General features: G+C 48.5%; 1 protein-coding gene across 5 annotated transcripts in view; it reads left to right on the forward strand.

Moving 5' to 3' along the window:
- LOC144729607 (ADP-ribose glycohydrolase MACROD1-like) overlaps positions 1-14634 on the forward strand; it is a 192003-nt gene that overhangs the window by 161956 nt on the left and 15413 nt on the right. For 4 of the 5 annotated variants that reach the window (XM_078609979.1, XM_078609981.1, XM_078609980.1 and 1 more), the window contains exons 8-10: positions 7627-7700; positions 8831-8921; positions 11770-11835. In XM_078609979.1, coding sequence (XP_078466105.1) covers positions 7627-7700; positions 8831-8921; positions 11770-11835 — 231 coding nt within the window. Of the gene's footprint in view, positions 1-7626; positions 7701-8830; positions 8922-9556; positions 11298-11769; positions 11836-14634 lie in introns of those variants that run through there. The other variant, XM_078609983.1, reaches the window with a different exon arrangement.

A 14634-nucleotide genomic window follows, 5' to 3' on the forward strand; every position in this document is an offset into this window, starting at 1 on the left:
ACAGTGGCGGATATCTGAACATGTATTTGGTCTCCCCCTAGGTCAACGCAGCCTAAAATTAGTACCTAGTGCAGTGTGTAACCATCGGCACTGGGGAGACAAAGGCAGCCAGGCGTGGTGCTGGCAACCCACCTCCCCATGTGCCGTGCCGGACTTCCTCGGTGCTCGCTTTGCAGCACTTGCCCCAACAGCCTGTTAAGGCTATACGGGGGCTCTTTGTCTTGTGTGTATATGCATCCTGCAATCTTGGTCACCAAGTTAGAGTCCTGGCTATGCGACAAAAGCAGTGGCGTATGGTATGCACATGAATCCTGTGCTTCTGTGTAGGCTCAGCCTTATATAAAAAGTACCCGGTCAATTGCGTGAACATCATTGTTGGGCTAGTGCTTGCCTCGCCCATAATCCCCCTGTGTGCCGTGCCGGCCTTAATAGACGCTCGCTAACATTGCTGTCCCAACACACCGTACCCTCTGCAGGTTTGTGCGTCGGTTTTTCAGCATTCTGCCACCGTCGGTTTTAATATATTCTTATCGCCTGTGACCATCGCCCTTGTCCGGTTAAACTCATCAGAGGGATCACGCGTGAGATGAATGTAGCCACCTCCCATGTTGAAGCGTTCCTGTGGTCTTTGAGCCAGGGCAGAATTCATTACTTGCTACAGGCGAACAAATATTTATGCCGGTGATACTCGCTCTCCCGGATGTGGCTAATACCGCTGGATTGTGTGATAACATACTTCTAAAATAAGGTTATCGCATGATTCACTTGTATTTGCCGATTTAAGGACGTCGGTACGAAGCAAGCGGGTTCGGTCTCGGGTTGGCACCAACGAGTAAAATATTTGTCCCGGGCCCACGGACTGTTATCGTTTACAACCGCGACACACGGCATCGTCCTCCACCTGCCCCCTAGTTCTGCGCAGTTAACGTTGCGTTGAAACAAGGACTTTTATCCCCTGCAAGCGGGGGACCAACACCAAACTCTTGGGCTTTTTCTTTTAAAATATGTATCGCTACATTGGGCTGTTGTCAGCCATGATCCGTCATGGCGCGCATGATTTTATATCGTACACGGCTCTGCCATTTAACCATAACAGTTTTATGGACATGCAAGCGCTTGAAAGAACCTCGAGTTTTCATTTTTGTTTGTGCCAGCTGTCTTAACCTTTTCCGATGACGTACGCGTACACGTACGTCATCGGAATGGGAAAGAAAGAAATATCTTTAGCGGCACGTCTTCAGGTCGGAAGACGTGTACCGAGGCTCTCGCAAGGGCATGAGGGGGAGGGCGTTGCGGCACAGTCTGGCGCCTAGAGAAGCGCGGTCGCGTCGCTACGGTTCTCCGCGGTGAACACGGCGTCTTTAAAAACAACGGCGGCGCTACTGCGCCTCCCTGAACAAAATCGGCACCGGACCGCTCGCGGCTTTCCGAGATTGGGCGGTGGACGGGGACACCCACCACCACCACCACCACCAGACACCCTTAGAACTCGCAGACGACGTCTCGCGAGCGGGCAAGGGGTTAAGAAGACCCCTGGCTGCGCATTCAGCGGTGGCTGCAGCTGAGACGTCTCTCTTGTTTTCCACGCTCGGATTGCACCTCGCGCCCACGCCGCCACCCCCCCCCCCAACTCCTGTGACGCGCGGCGCTTGCGAAAGCTATTTCGTCGAGTTTCCAGTTTGTTTCGTGCAGCGCACGGGTGGCCGGAGGGGGAGGTGTGAACTCGGTTGAGTCTCATTTGCATGGGCGACCTGGGTCGCCAGAATGACAAAGGCAATAACGTTAAAGAAACCAAAAAAACAATTTAATTTCCAACGATCATGAAAATTTTAATCGGAGGCAACGTTTAAATTATTTTTTAAAAATATATTCAAGCTAAAAGCGACCATGTCACGGGATACATTTCAAACGGTCCACTAAAATGTAATCAACATTAAAAAAACAATTCCACTAACAAAATTTGGCTTCGACAAATTATATATGTAAAAAAACAACATTCATGTGCAGGCTTGAGTTACAGAAACGTCAACATATATTAATGGTAATTATTTCACGGGTATATAAACAGGCAGGAATATGTCAAGCACACCGCACTCCGGAGCATAAGACGCAGCCAACCTGGGGTTCGGTGTCAATACGAGTACTCGACACAAATTTGGTACCGCACACACAGGGCAAAGATCCCCCGTATAGCCTTAACAGACCGTTGGGGCAAGTGCCGTTAGCGAATGGCACCTATGAAGGCCGGCACGGCACACGAGGGGGTGGGGTGGCCAGCACCACGCCTTGGTCTCCCCGGTGGCGATGTTCACACATCGCACCAGGTGCTCATTTGAGGCCGAGTCGATCTCGGGGAGGCCCTGAACCGGTTCAGGTAATCGTCACTGGTGTTGGTGGTCGTGAGCGGGAATCGAACTCGGCTCGCCGGGTTCGTAGCGCAGCGTAGCGCTGACTGCCGCACCACCGCTCTCCACAGTAACGCGCGCGCGCACACACACGACTGCACAAGACGTTAAATTCTGATTTAAAGCTTTCGTGACTGCAGGGATTCATCTTCTTGGTTCTTTCGGTAAAGTCACGTAGAAGGGAAATAATAAAATAATCAAATTAAAACATAATAAAATAATTCTCACGACGTTTCGGCCACAACGCAAGCAGCCGTCCTCAGGTGAAGAACAGGTCCTCAGGTGAAGAACAGGGCTGTCGTTGTGGCCGAAACGTCGTGAGAATTGTATTTTATGATGTTTTATTTTTATTATTTTATTATTTCCCTTCTACGTGACTTCACCGAAAGAACCAAGAAGATGCACAAGACGTTATTGTGAAGAGTCGACAGCTTACTGATTCTTCACCGATGTTATGTTGTGGGCGCTCCGTAGCCTGAGTAACTCCCAATCTCACGGAAGCCACGCACACCTGTGCAGCTCACACGGGAATTGGCGAATCGCATGTGTGAAGAGATGGGCTCACAATAACGCATACTTGTGAGGGCAATGAGATGCCTGGAAGAGGTAGTACAGCAGATAGGTTTCTCACCCATTCCACGCATGTTTTTGGGTTTTCTCCAGCCTCTTCTGTTACCCCGCACACGTAAAAAAGTATGCGTGGAAGTCGCCAAGTAAAAATAATCGCACACCTGTCCGGCACATTCATTCATTGAGGCTTACCTGGGAAAATTAAACTGTCATCATTACACTCACGAGTGCTGCAATACTTAAAAAAAATGGGATTCTAATCAGGGAATGGAACATGTTAATCGGTTTAACCGTACTCTTTGGTTCTTTCGGTAAAGTCACGTAGATAAAAAATTAATAGATCACGACGTGACTTTACCGAAAGAACCAAAGAGTGGATTCCTGCAGTCACGAAAGCTTCAAATCACGGTTTAACCACGATTTACATTCCGTCCGCTTTGTGATAACGACGCCGGCCGTTTGTAGTGAGAGCGGTTCTGTTTTCCATCGATGTGCACACTTTGTCATGCAGGGTAGCGGCGTTTCGCCCTGATAATGATGAAGCCGGTTTAAAATTGCTGTTTTTAATCACTTCTGTGAAACTCGCTGTGGAATTTTGCCCGGTCGCTTTCCATATATGTGATGTGCAAAGCAACCTCGTATGACCAAGGTGCTTGCTTGTACGGCTCTCTGGCAAAGCTTGCATAGAGCTGAGGGCATTTCCCATGATTCATGGCAGCCTGGCAACCTTTTAACATTTCGTGCGTTTGATTGTATTCTCCGTGGCTTGTGTGGCATTAGCTCACGTGCACTGCCAATCAACGACTTTGTTTAATCACCAACGCATTTAACATTTACCGTATTCTCCCGATTATAAGACGCCCTTCTGTTTCTCACTGTATTTTAGAAGCACAAGTTGAGGGTGTGCAGTCATTCAATCGGGCGGCTGCGTGTGTGAGACCAAAGGCGTTGTCCACACCACCACCTCGTGCGCCGTGGCCAGCCTTCATAGGTGCTGCTTGCTGAAAGCACTTGCCCCTGCAGTCCGTTTCAGGCTGTACACGGCTGATCTTTGTCTTATGAGACCAAATCTGCATGTCGTTCATTGACACCGGGTACAAGTTTGCGGCGGCGCATCTAACTATCCTGGGGATTTTATAATGTGGAGAAATTAGCTTTGTCATGAGCACATGCGGTTTGTCTAAATATCAGAATTGAAGTGCCGATTGACTCTGGGGGATGGGTGCGAGGGGAAGGATGTGTCGTGGGTTACGTGAACACAGAAGTCGGTGTCCCCCATGCACACACACACGTACGCGCACTCACACACACGTACGCGCACTCGCACACACGTCCACACACACGTCCACACACACACACGTCCACACACACGTACGCGCACTCACGCACGCGCAGATCACTCTACTTGCCCGCACTGTGCCAGAACATGTAGTTTGAACCGAAGCGTAATTAGTAACATTAACATAGCCCGTCAAGTCTTTATAGAGTTATTTGGTGAAATTTGGCAACTACTTTTTGAAATAAATTTTGGGTTGCGAACGTTGCTTATTTAGTCTTATGCTTTTTTAATAAGGTGTGAACTTTGCTGGGGGTTTTAAGCTCGCTTCTCTTATTTGCCGGTGTAGGCTCTATTAATGTATTCAGACATAAACAGAGACTATCATTTTTCATGCTTTGTAATGGGTGGCGGGGCGAGGAAAATCACCACAATGTCCCAGAGCGTTATTAGACATGGTGATTTGGAATCGTTTTTTTTTTCCTCTCCCTCTTTTTGTACTCGCAGAAGTCCTTGTGCGGGTACACCCGGTGCTTGTCGCACGCGCGTCCCCCGTTGAGTGGCTGGCCAAGCTGTCGGCGCGCCGTGTCCCCTAAACCCACGCGGCCTGAACACCGGATAGAGCCGTTGCCGGCAGCACGTTTTGAGCAGCTGTTGCAGTGTCAACCTGCTGAGCAGAACATTACCATCCACATAAGCCATGCTTTATACGCCGCTGGAAAAAGGCCTCCCCCCTCCCCGCCTCCCATCCCCCACGGTTCCTTCTCGCTCCTGCACGTCAGCTGATCTCATGACTCTTGTCGTGAAGACAGGGTCGCCCTCCCGGACGGTGCGTGTCTTCCCTGCTTCGACTGCCATGCCATCGCCGGCCTTGTCCCTCGGCCATCGTCTCAACGAGCGATGTGTCCTGCCCAAGTTCGCTTGCACTCATCGTCAGCGGTGTCTCATCGTCAGCGGTGTCTCATTGTCAGCGGTGTCTCAAGCCGGTGGTGTCTCGTCTAATTCTTTGCTTTCCCCTCCGATCCTTGTGATTTTCATGAGCTCATTGCACTTTCAAGCATGCATCTCTCTCTGCCTCTCATGGTGCAGCGTTTTGACTGTTTGATTTCATCCTCCTGCGTCCATGTGTCCGATCCCATACCTCAGAGCAGATTTTATTCGCCCCGATTGAACACTTTCCTCGTCCAGGTTCATTGGCACGCCGCTCATCGTCGAGTGTTCAGTTTTACAAACGCGCACTCTCGCCTCGTCATTTCGTCATTTTTGTCCCAGTCTACTTTGAACAGTAGCCCTCGGTTTAGATGCCATGTATTTATTTACCTTGGTGTTTTTTGTCATCTTATTTACGTTTTGGTTTTCATCAAACCACTCTGCTCAGGATCGCTCTTGGCCAACGTTCTCCGGGGGACATTTCTGAACAAGAGCTATATTGCTCGGCGGGCCTGACCTGGTAAAATAAAAATAGCTTCATAGTTTTTAATGATTTTAATAAAGGCCGGCACGGCACGGCGGGATGTGGGTGGCCAGCACCACGCCCTCTCTTGCGGTGATGTTTACACACCGCACGAGGCACTTATTTGAGGCTGAGTTGACCTAGGGGAGGCCCAGGACCGATGCAGATAATCATCGCTGGTGTTACAATAAAGCCGCTCCGTCGTGGCCGAGTGAGGAGAGCAGAGAGCTGGACTGGAGCCCGCCCGCCCGCCCTTGCGCGCGTCTCGCCGTGCACAACACGCTGACGCACGCACCCATCACCCGCCACAGCCCTGCTCAGAGCAGATCCGCATGCCCCCAGGTGTGTTGGTCAGATAAAGAAGGGGGCTTTAGCGCTCCGAGATTAACCAGCGCGCTGGAGTTAAAGAGGCCAGGAGGTGACGAGTGGCAGAATCTGAAACATGGCACGGCCGTTTAAAACGAGGTTGGGGGGAATCGATTTTCGATTCGGCGCGTCTTCCCGTGCCACTCTTCACTCCCCCCCCCCCCCACCATTCTCCTCGTTGTGCAGCTTTACCTGGGAACACTCTTGACTCGGCCGTACTCACCTCCCGCACCCATCAGGGAGGGTATTGGGTCACTGCCCTGAGAGCATGCGCTGTCCCGTTTGACAAATGTCCTCGTGTGGTTTACGTATTAGCACGGTCGTCGCCCTACGTCTGTTTAATGTTTGTGTAACTTTAATTGCAATTGTTGCATTGATCAGTCTAGGAATAATTGGTCCGAGCTGACTTGTGCTACCGGGGAATATATTATTTAACGCTGATTTATGTTCGTGCAATATTTTACATTTCTCACATGACATGGTTGTTTTTAGGCTGATTTATGTTTGTTTCATCGATGTGCTTTTTGTTTCATATCATGTTGGTCACTCAGGTGACTCTTGCAAATGAGACTCCTATCCTGGTCCCTTGAGATATCACCTGGTTACACAAAATCAACTTGACTTTCAAGTTCAAGTTTCATTTATTAGGTCTAGCCCTGTGAGCCATGCGGCTCTTGAGTCGGGTGCAACCGCAACAAACAAAATATGAACAGAGAACTTCTTGAAGCGACTACGCGCAACTTGACCAGGACTTGGTAGTAAATGTATCTTCGGATCACACTCGCCAAAAAATATTGGCAAAAACGCTTCTGATTTAAAGCTTTCGTGACTGCAGGGATTCATATTCTTGGTTCTTTCGGTAAAGTCACGTAGAAGGGAAAAAATAAAAGAATAAATTATAAAACAAGATTTTTATTATTATTTTATTATTTCCCTTCTACGTGACTTTACCGAAAGAACCAACAATATAAAAGACGCTTCTCTAATTGCGACTGGTTTAGGTGTCAAATGGAAACACGTAACCTATTGGCAAGCCTCCCAATTAAATGTAAATGGCTAATTGCTAGACAATACAATTATAATTATTTCTTCAATGTGCTTTACCCAATAGCTAAGCAAGAAATGAAAATAAATAGCAATTAATTAAATCTCTAACACCCACACTGCCATTGCATGTGCTCTATAATCTGGAAAACAACTGCATGAGTCCTTTTTTAATAATTCGTTTTATTGTTTATATGACTATCAATGGGTTCTTCACCATAAGTGACATGGATCCGATGAGCTACGAATCCGATGATCTTATCAAGCTCTGTTTCAGAGATGTCCATGTACACGCATCGGTCGTTTCGACTAGCCGTCGATCGCCCCCCGAAACAGCTTGGGGTGAAATTTACTTTGCAATTAACGCGAACAAAAAAATTAAGGAGGCTCGCTCTGTACTCGCCCGTGGCTCTTTGCTTTTCACGATAAACCAAAACGTTTTTCACGAAAACGATCTGGCGTCTGGTGAAACGACGACGCGGCTCGACGGAATCGTTTTCGTGCCTTTTCAGGTTTCCCCAACGAACCGGCGGCCAGGATCGCGTTGGAGACGACCAGAAACTGGCTCGAGAAATACCACAGCAAGGTCAAGGCTCAATTTCGCGTTTCGCCACGCCCGCTGTCGTGGAAATAACACGATATGGAGGTTTTAAAATGATAGGGTATCGCACACTCTTCATGTGTATGTACACATGCATGCGTAAATGCATTTATACATTAAAATGTGTGGTTCGACATATGCATTTTTGAATATATACGCGCGCTTAATGTTACACGTGTTTGTGTGCGCTGTACATTTAAATTACGCGTGTGCATCGTGAGATGCAGCTTCACGGATTATAAATCAAAATGTGATTGCGCACTACAAGTATATGCAGAGCAAATTGTATCTAAACCGAGCGTTATTACTTTATTCGAGTAAATATTGGATTCGGAGTTTGGCCCACAATATATGTCTCTATTTATCTTACTGGAAAAAATTCAAAACCGTTTTGGGTGGCCTACCCTTTGGTGTTCTGTAGCGAGTGATGAAAATTACACATTGCTATGGCAGGGGTTGTCTCGTCCTCAAGACAACTGCTATTGACCTCTCGGCAAGTGGTGCAAAATTATCCTGAAAGGAATGATGATGATGATGATAACGATGGTGGCCATGACAATTAATTTGAACTGACAATCCTATTATTGTGACTTCCTTTTTCTCAGCTGAGATATGTCGCAGTTGGTATGAACACATTCGCAATATAAGCATCAAAACTCCCTGTATTGTATATTGACGATCGTGTTGACTTGTTTTATTATGTGTGTGTATATGTATATATATACATACAGTGTATATGCATAATATGTATTATATGGGGAGTGGTAGTGCAGAGGTTGGCGCGCCGTGCAACGAACCCGACGACCTGAGTTCGATTCCCACTCAAGGCCAACCAGTGACGATTAGCTGCACCGGTCATTGGCTTCCCCTAGGTTGACTTAGCCTTAAATGAGCCACTGGGGAGACAAATGCATGGTGTGGGCCACCCACCCCCTCGTGTACCGTTCCGGCCTTCATTCGTGATCGCTAAAATAACTTGCCCAAACAGTCTGTTAAAGGCTATACGGGGGGGATCTTTGTCTTTATACATATACACACAGATGTATTGAATCCTCGGATGTCTGTACGCGTTTAAACATTTAACTCTCTTGCCGTCGCTGCACGAATCGATCCAGGTGGACAGAATCATCTTCTGCCTCTTCCTGCCGATCGACGTGGAGCTCTACGACACCCTCATGCCCGTCTATTTCCCGCGTGCTCCCAAAGGTAAAGGTGCCGGCGGCGTCAGTGACCGCCAAGGGGCGGCGCAAGCGGCCGTCCCCGTGGCGTCTAGCCAGGGGTCGTCCCCGTGGCGTCTAGCCAGGGGTCGTCCCCGTGGCGTCTAGCCAGGGGTCGTCCCCGTGGCATCTAGCGAGCGGCCGAGTGGCACCGAGACAACCAGGGGGAGTTTTCGGGCCCTCCTCAATCCTCTCGCTTCTCTCTCCGTTGTCGCTCAAGCTGCCATTCTTCGCAGCGGCGGCGGTGGCTTTTGTGCAAGCCGTCAAACAAAGATGATCACCGATTTCCTTCTGATATTAGGAAGCCGCTGGAGCTATGCACTTTTAAATCGTCTACATTAAAACTCATTTCTTGAGAACTGATTTTTGTGTTTAGTTTGTTTGTCCTTCCCCCCCCCGCCCCACACCTCCGATTGAGCACGGTGCGAAAGAAGTTCAACATCCGTACATTCCGGATGATTTGCCACCCCCCGCGCTGTTGCCCCGCCCCCCAATTGAACGCGCGCTTTTACGACGAACGCCTCGTCGGTTATTCTAACTCCTTTGGCCTCGTGGTGCGCTCCGCAAATCACTCGCGACGTTTACAATTAAGTCGAAAATACCGCTGCGCCGCTCTTTATCCAGACGTGAGAATAAGAAGAGAAGGCAACGTGCAACGGCGCTACTTGGCGAGCATCGCGGTGTTCCCGTGTGCCGTAAGCATTCATTTCTGACTCGTTATTATTGACCGTAAATCAAAGTGTTGGAATGGCCTTTCACCAACGCACCTAGTTGAGCTGATGGATTCTTCCAAACCCCCAAATTCTGCTTTTTTCTGCTCCAGTCGTGAATTAAAATTCCCAGTTCCTCGTACGTTATCTTGACGGGGTAATCGTGGTTATTTTCAAGCAACTCCGCCAATCTTATGGAATGAAATTATTGCTGCGTGTTATTGATTCTGGGAACACGCCTGTGTTGCGAGGGTATAAATATATGTACACATTAGCTCTGCCTTCTTGATGCTAAGCTAATGCACCTCGTGTCATTGTAAATCTCCGCAGGTGAGCGCTGCGATTTTGTTACGTTATTGAATGGAATCTATTGCATCAATGCAGAGTTAATGATAACTACATTTATCTGACAAGCGCATCCACGTGTGGTCTCTTGGAAATCGCCTGGTTGACACCAACCCCTGCGGAGTCGTGATTACATCAGTGTCATCTCCAGCTGACTCCAAATGCTTTTGGGACACAAGCCGAGCTTGTAATGGAGCTGGCTGCTCACTAAACAATGTGAAATTAAATTTAAACCAAGAAAAATACCAAGTGCTGCTACTCGATTTAGATTACCCTGCCACTACTCGGTGGCAAGATGTTAACTACCTCGCCTGGTAGACAGCATGTCGTGGGTTCGATCCCGACCCTTGACGCCTGTATTTTGAGTTTGTACGTCCGCTCTTCCTGTGGTCGTGTGGTATTTTTCTCCGGGTCCTCTGGCTTTTCCCTCCACATTTAGAATCAACATCACGCGTTTAGGGTACGTGGTTGCTATCAAATTTGTGGCCAGGTCACTTCTGAAAAAGAGCTACATAGCTGAGTGGGCCTTACCTGGTGAAAATACAGGTTAGTTGTAGTTGAATTTTTGTTCGGTGTAATCACATCCAGCGTCGTGATTCGCGGGGGGGACGTTGCTTCTTCGCACGCGGTCCAAATTAGAGACAGCGTCCATTGTATTTTCGGAAGGGGCACGGCGGTAATGAAGACGCGGGTCGCGCAGACAGCGCGGCGGTGATGCGGGCGCGCACGTGTGGCTCGCGGACACACAGGGAGCGGAGTAAGAGAAGTTAGTCGCCTCCCCGTGGTGCACAGAGTGGGAGGGAGTGGGACAAGAGGAGATTGAGAGAGGCGCACGCTCGCGTTTTCCCTGACTTGCCAGAGTGAGCATGAGGCTGTTATGAAATCGCTGAAGGTAAGTGGGGAGGGGGCAAAGCCGTGAAGGGTCTCCGAGCACACCGGAGAAGATTTTGAGGTTGAGAAATAGGTAAAGTAGAATCTCCTGGAGGGACATGAGGTTGAATGTAATGTGTGGCCCTTTTGAAGATTCGAGGGTGGTGACTATGGGAGTGAGATAGTGTGGGCCCTCATTAAACAGTTGCCACTGGAAGAAAGCCAAATCTCAGAGTCCTTTACAACCAAACCAACACCTTACCCACAATCATTGGCATTCGTGCGGAGTATATAAGTGACAAAATAAATAAGCGGACAATGAATCTCTTTTACCAAGAGATGCTTCGTCGTTGCTGTACTCCGCGTGCCTTGCATGTGTATCGCTGCAGAACACGCGTCATTGCACGGGCTTCTGGGATTTTTTTTTACCCACAATTCCCCCCCCCCCTACCCGGCCCTGTCCCCTCTCCTGAGTGATTTGATGAATTCTCACGATTTCGGGTCTCACTATTCGATGATTCAATTATTTTTGTCTCATTGACATTGTCTTGTGAGTGTTGTCATTCTCGTTTGTAGCATCTCACTTGTTGCATCTACGAGGCTTGAAGCAAAAATCTAAAATGATAATAAATTATGTTTTTAGGCTCGAGATTCGATTATTTTTCCCAGCATGAAACTTACTTGAAATTTACGAGGTTACTCATCGCTACATTCCTGCAAATCACGAGATGTTATATTTACGATTTCCGTGAGCGTTTTATTTAAGCCTCCTGGTGATTGATTTGTCTTTTCCTTGTGATCTTAAGGCGATGTCTAAAAATACCGCTTTTGTGAAGTTTCTTAAGATCATTTTGTCTTCCATGCTGATTGATGGAAGGATGTTTTCTCTCTCTCTTTCTTTCTTTATAACAGAGAGTTCAGAAGGTGTGGCAGATGGTCCTGCGGTCGCTGGCACTGAAAATGAAAGTGACGATAAAGGTTTGTAATCCTATTAAGTTTGTGCAAATAGGACCTGGAAACAATGTTCTTGGACTTAAGGGGTTAAATATAAAAACATCAATCCCCCGATGAAAGTCGGCACGTGCCGTTTTTGTTTACAGCGACGTTTTGAGGTTGGAACCGCGATGCCTTCAACAGATAAAATAAAAATGCGTTCACGCAACACTTTCAGTCTCCCTGCAATCGAAAAGCCGCTCGCTGCTCTGAGAGCGCGGCAAGATCTTTTAACGCTCGCTGCGCATAAATACTTTAAAATTTAATCCAGCGTGTCTAAGCTATGAAATTGCTTGAGCGTAATAATATCCTGTGAAACGTAAAAAAAAACAAAAAGCGTGTAACGTTCTGACGCGCAGCAATATCGACTCGTGACCCCCAGCGCACGCGTGGGGGTCATGTTAAACCCCAATCGTATATTCACCTCCGGCCGGGAGTCAACTTTAAAAAGAAAGATGCCTCAGAGACTTAAGAATCTTGATTCTCCCCTTGCCCCCCCCCCTTCTCCCCTATTCCCCTTCATCCCCAGGTTTCTCTCATTAGGTTATCAAACCCCAAATAAAATTTTAATTCTCTGACGTGATGTTCTCTCCCCCATCCCCATTTGGCTGAGTATGCGGGGGGGGAGGGGGGGAGCTCTCTTCCCACCAGTTTGCGTCGGGGACCGTCCTCCGTGAATTTAGACACCCGATTTGTGGTGCGCTGCGCTGAGCTCGCGTTGTTTTGTTATTGATTCTCAGCACCACCCGCGTCCTCTTTGGGTCACCGCGTCAATTCGTGCGACGCGCGTAGCCGGTCTGTGGCCGGAGCTCCCTCGTGAAGCTGCGACGCTAAACGCATCCTTCCCCCTTCTCCTCCTCCTTGGCGCTTGATCTAGAGACGTCGGCGGCGGCGTGGTGGTGGTGGTGGTGGTGGTGGGGGAGGGGGGGGGGAGGGGGGGGGAGGGGGGGCGGTTGGCCCCCCGTTGTCGGGTAGCGCAGACGCAACGAGCGAGTTGGGTGGTAGCGGCCATTTTTTTCACCTGGCGGTAAATCCAAGCCTCGCGCTCGCGCACCTCGGCGCTGCGCGGTAAACACAATCGGTCAGCCGCTACTGAGGGGTGGAAAAATAGAAGCATTAAACACCCCCCCCCCCCCGCCGCCTAATAACTGTGCCCTAAGAGCCTGGCGCTGCAGTAATTGATTTGACCGTCCGTGCATGCGCCCCTGTACCGCGTGAAGCCAGCGCTAGAAACTAAATGCACACCCCCCCACCCACCCCGCCTTGCACACATGTATGTGAAATGACCTATTTAGACACGTGTGTGTGCTCAAATGAGGAGCGGTATAGTGTAACGGTTAGCGCGCTGCGCTATGAACCCGACGATCCGGGTTCAATTCCCGTTCATGGCCAGCACCAGTCATGATGCCTCTTCTAGGTTGACTCGGCCTCAAACGAGTACCTGGTGTGATGTGCAAACATCGCCCCCTGGGGAGACAAAGACGGCCGGGCGTGGTGCTGCCCACCCACCCCCTCATGTGCCGTTCCGGTCCTCATAGGTGCTCGCTAACAGCACTTGCCCCAGCAGTCTGTGCGGGCTATAAGGGGGATCTTTGTCTTTGAAATGCTTGCATTTATGTATGCATGTCCGTACACTGTTAACAACCATTAGACACCTCGTTTGTTAGCTATGCAATATTCCTTAAGTACCCGGTACTCGTTCAGTGCAATGTTGACGTTTTTTGTCCTTGCTGCTGTGCTGACACAAATCCACGGATTTGCTCGTGTAAAATAGCCGGGCCATACTGCTTTAACGGGACCATCCGTGTCACAAATCAAATCAGCTTAAATCATTGCCGAAAACCCAACAGTCCTTTGAGTTTCCGCTCTTTCGTCTGCACGCTTGTCCGATGCATATATATTGTTGTTGTAGTTTCTGCCGGGTTATTGATTGATATATTCCAATGTTTCACCTGGAAAATCCCTTGAGATGGAAACATCTCATTTGCAAGCGTGTCCAGTGTGTCCATCGATGCGTACCCAGCAAACACGGAATGACACGTGCACACAAATTTTAAATATGTAGCTTGTACACACACCACATATACAGTGGACATGCTAGCCCTCTCTATCTTGTGTTCTGCTGTGCCCACAGTCTAAAGTAGCCCGTTTATTGTTTTTATAATATATAATTTTACACGTAAATATGGTTCCTTAATGATGGTAAACGTCCTTTTTATTCACATCTATTTATTTTACTTGTGCCTATGCTCGAAGCGATGTATTATGATGCACGTGTGTATTTAAATACTCCACATTGTCTGTTTTTTGCGCATCCCAGGAGGATTTATTGAACGTAAAATTGGCTGAAAATATCTAAATATACAAACAGACAGTCCCTGGGTTGCGGAAGGACCCGACTTACGGAAATCCGAGCGAACGGAAATGCTCCGATAAATCATGTAAAACAAATTAAATACGCCAAATTGTTTGCGTCAGTTATGCGAGCACAAGCAGTACAGCGCGGTGAGCTTGCGAGGCGTAAGGCGGGCAGCCTCTACGCCTTCCCCCAACTTCACCAGGATTCATGTAAATGGAATTTATTGTTGATTTTGGGAGGAAATTGTTCAGTTTCTGACCATATGGAAAATTCGGGTTACGGATCGTTCTCGGGAACCAAGTCCTTCCGTAACTCGGGGACTGTCTGTATAGCATTGCAGAGCTTGGTCAATTGTTCGTAGCGCCAGCCCCCCCCCCACCGGCTTTTGCCTTCCAGCTTTATCTGTGATTCCTCGGCGATTGCAA

The sequence above is a fragment of the Lampetra planeri genome, chromosome 33, assembly GCF_965212315.1.
Source record: "Lampetra planeri chromosome 33, kcLamPlan1.2.h2, whole genome shotgun sequence".
Taxonomy (NCBI): domain Eukaryota; kingdom Metazoa; phylum Chordata; class Hyperoartia; order Petromyzontiformes; family Petromyzontidae; genus Lampetra; species Lampetra planeri.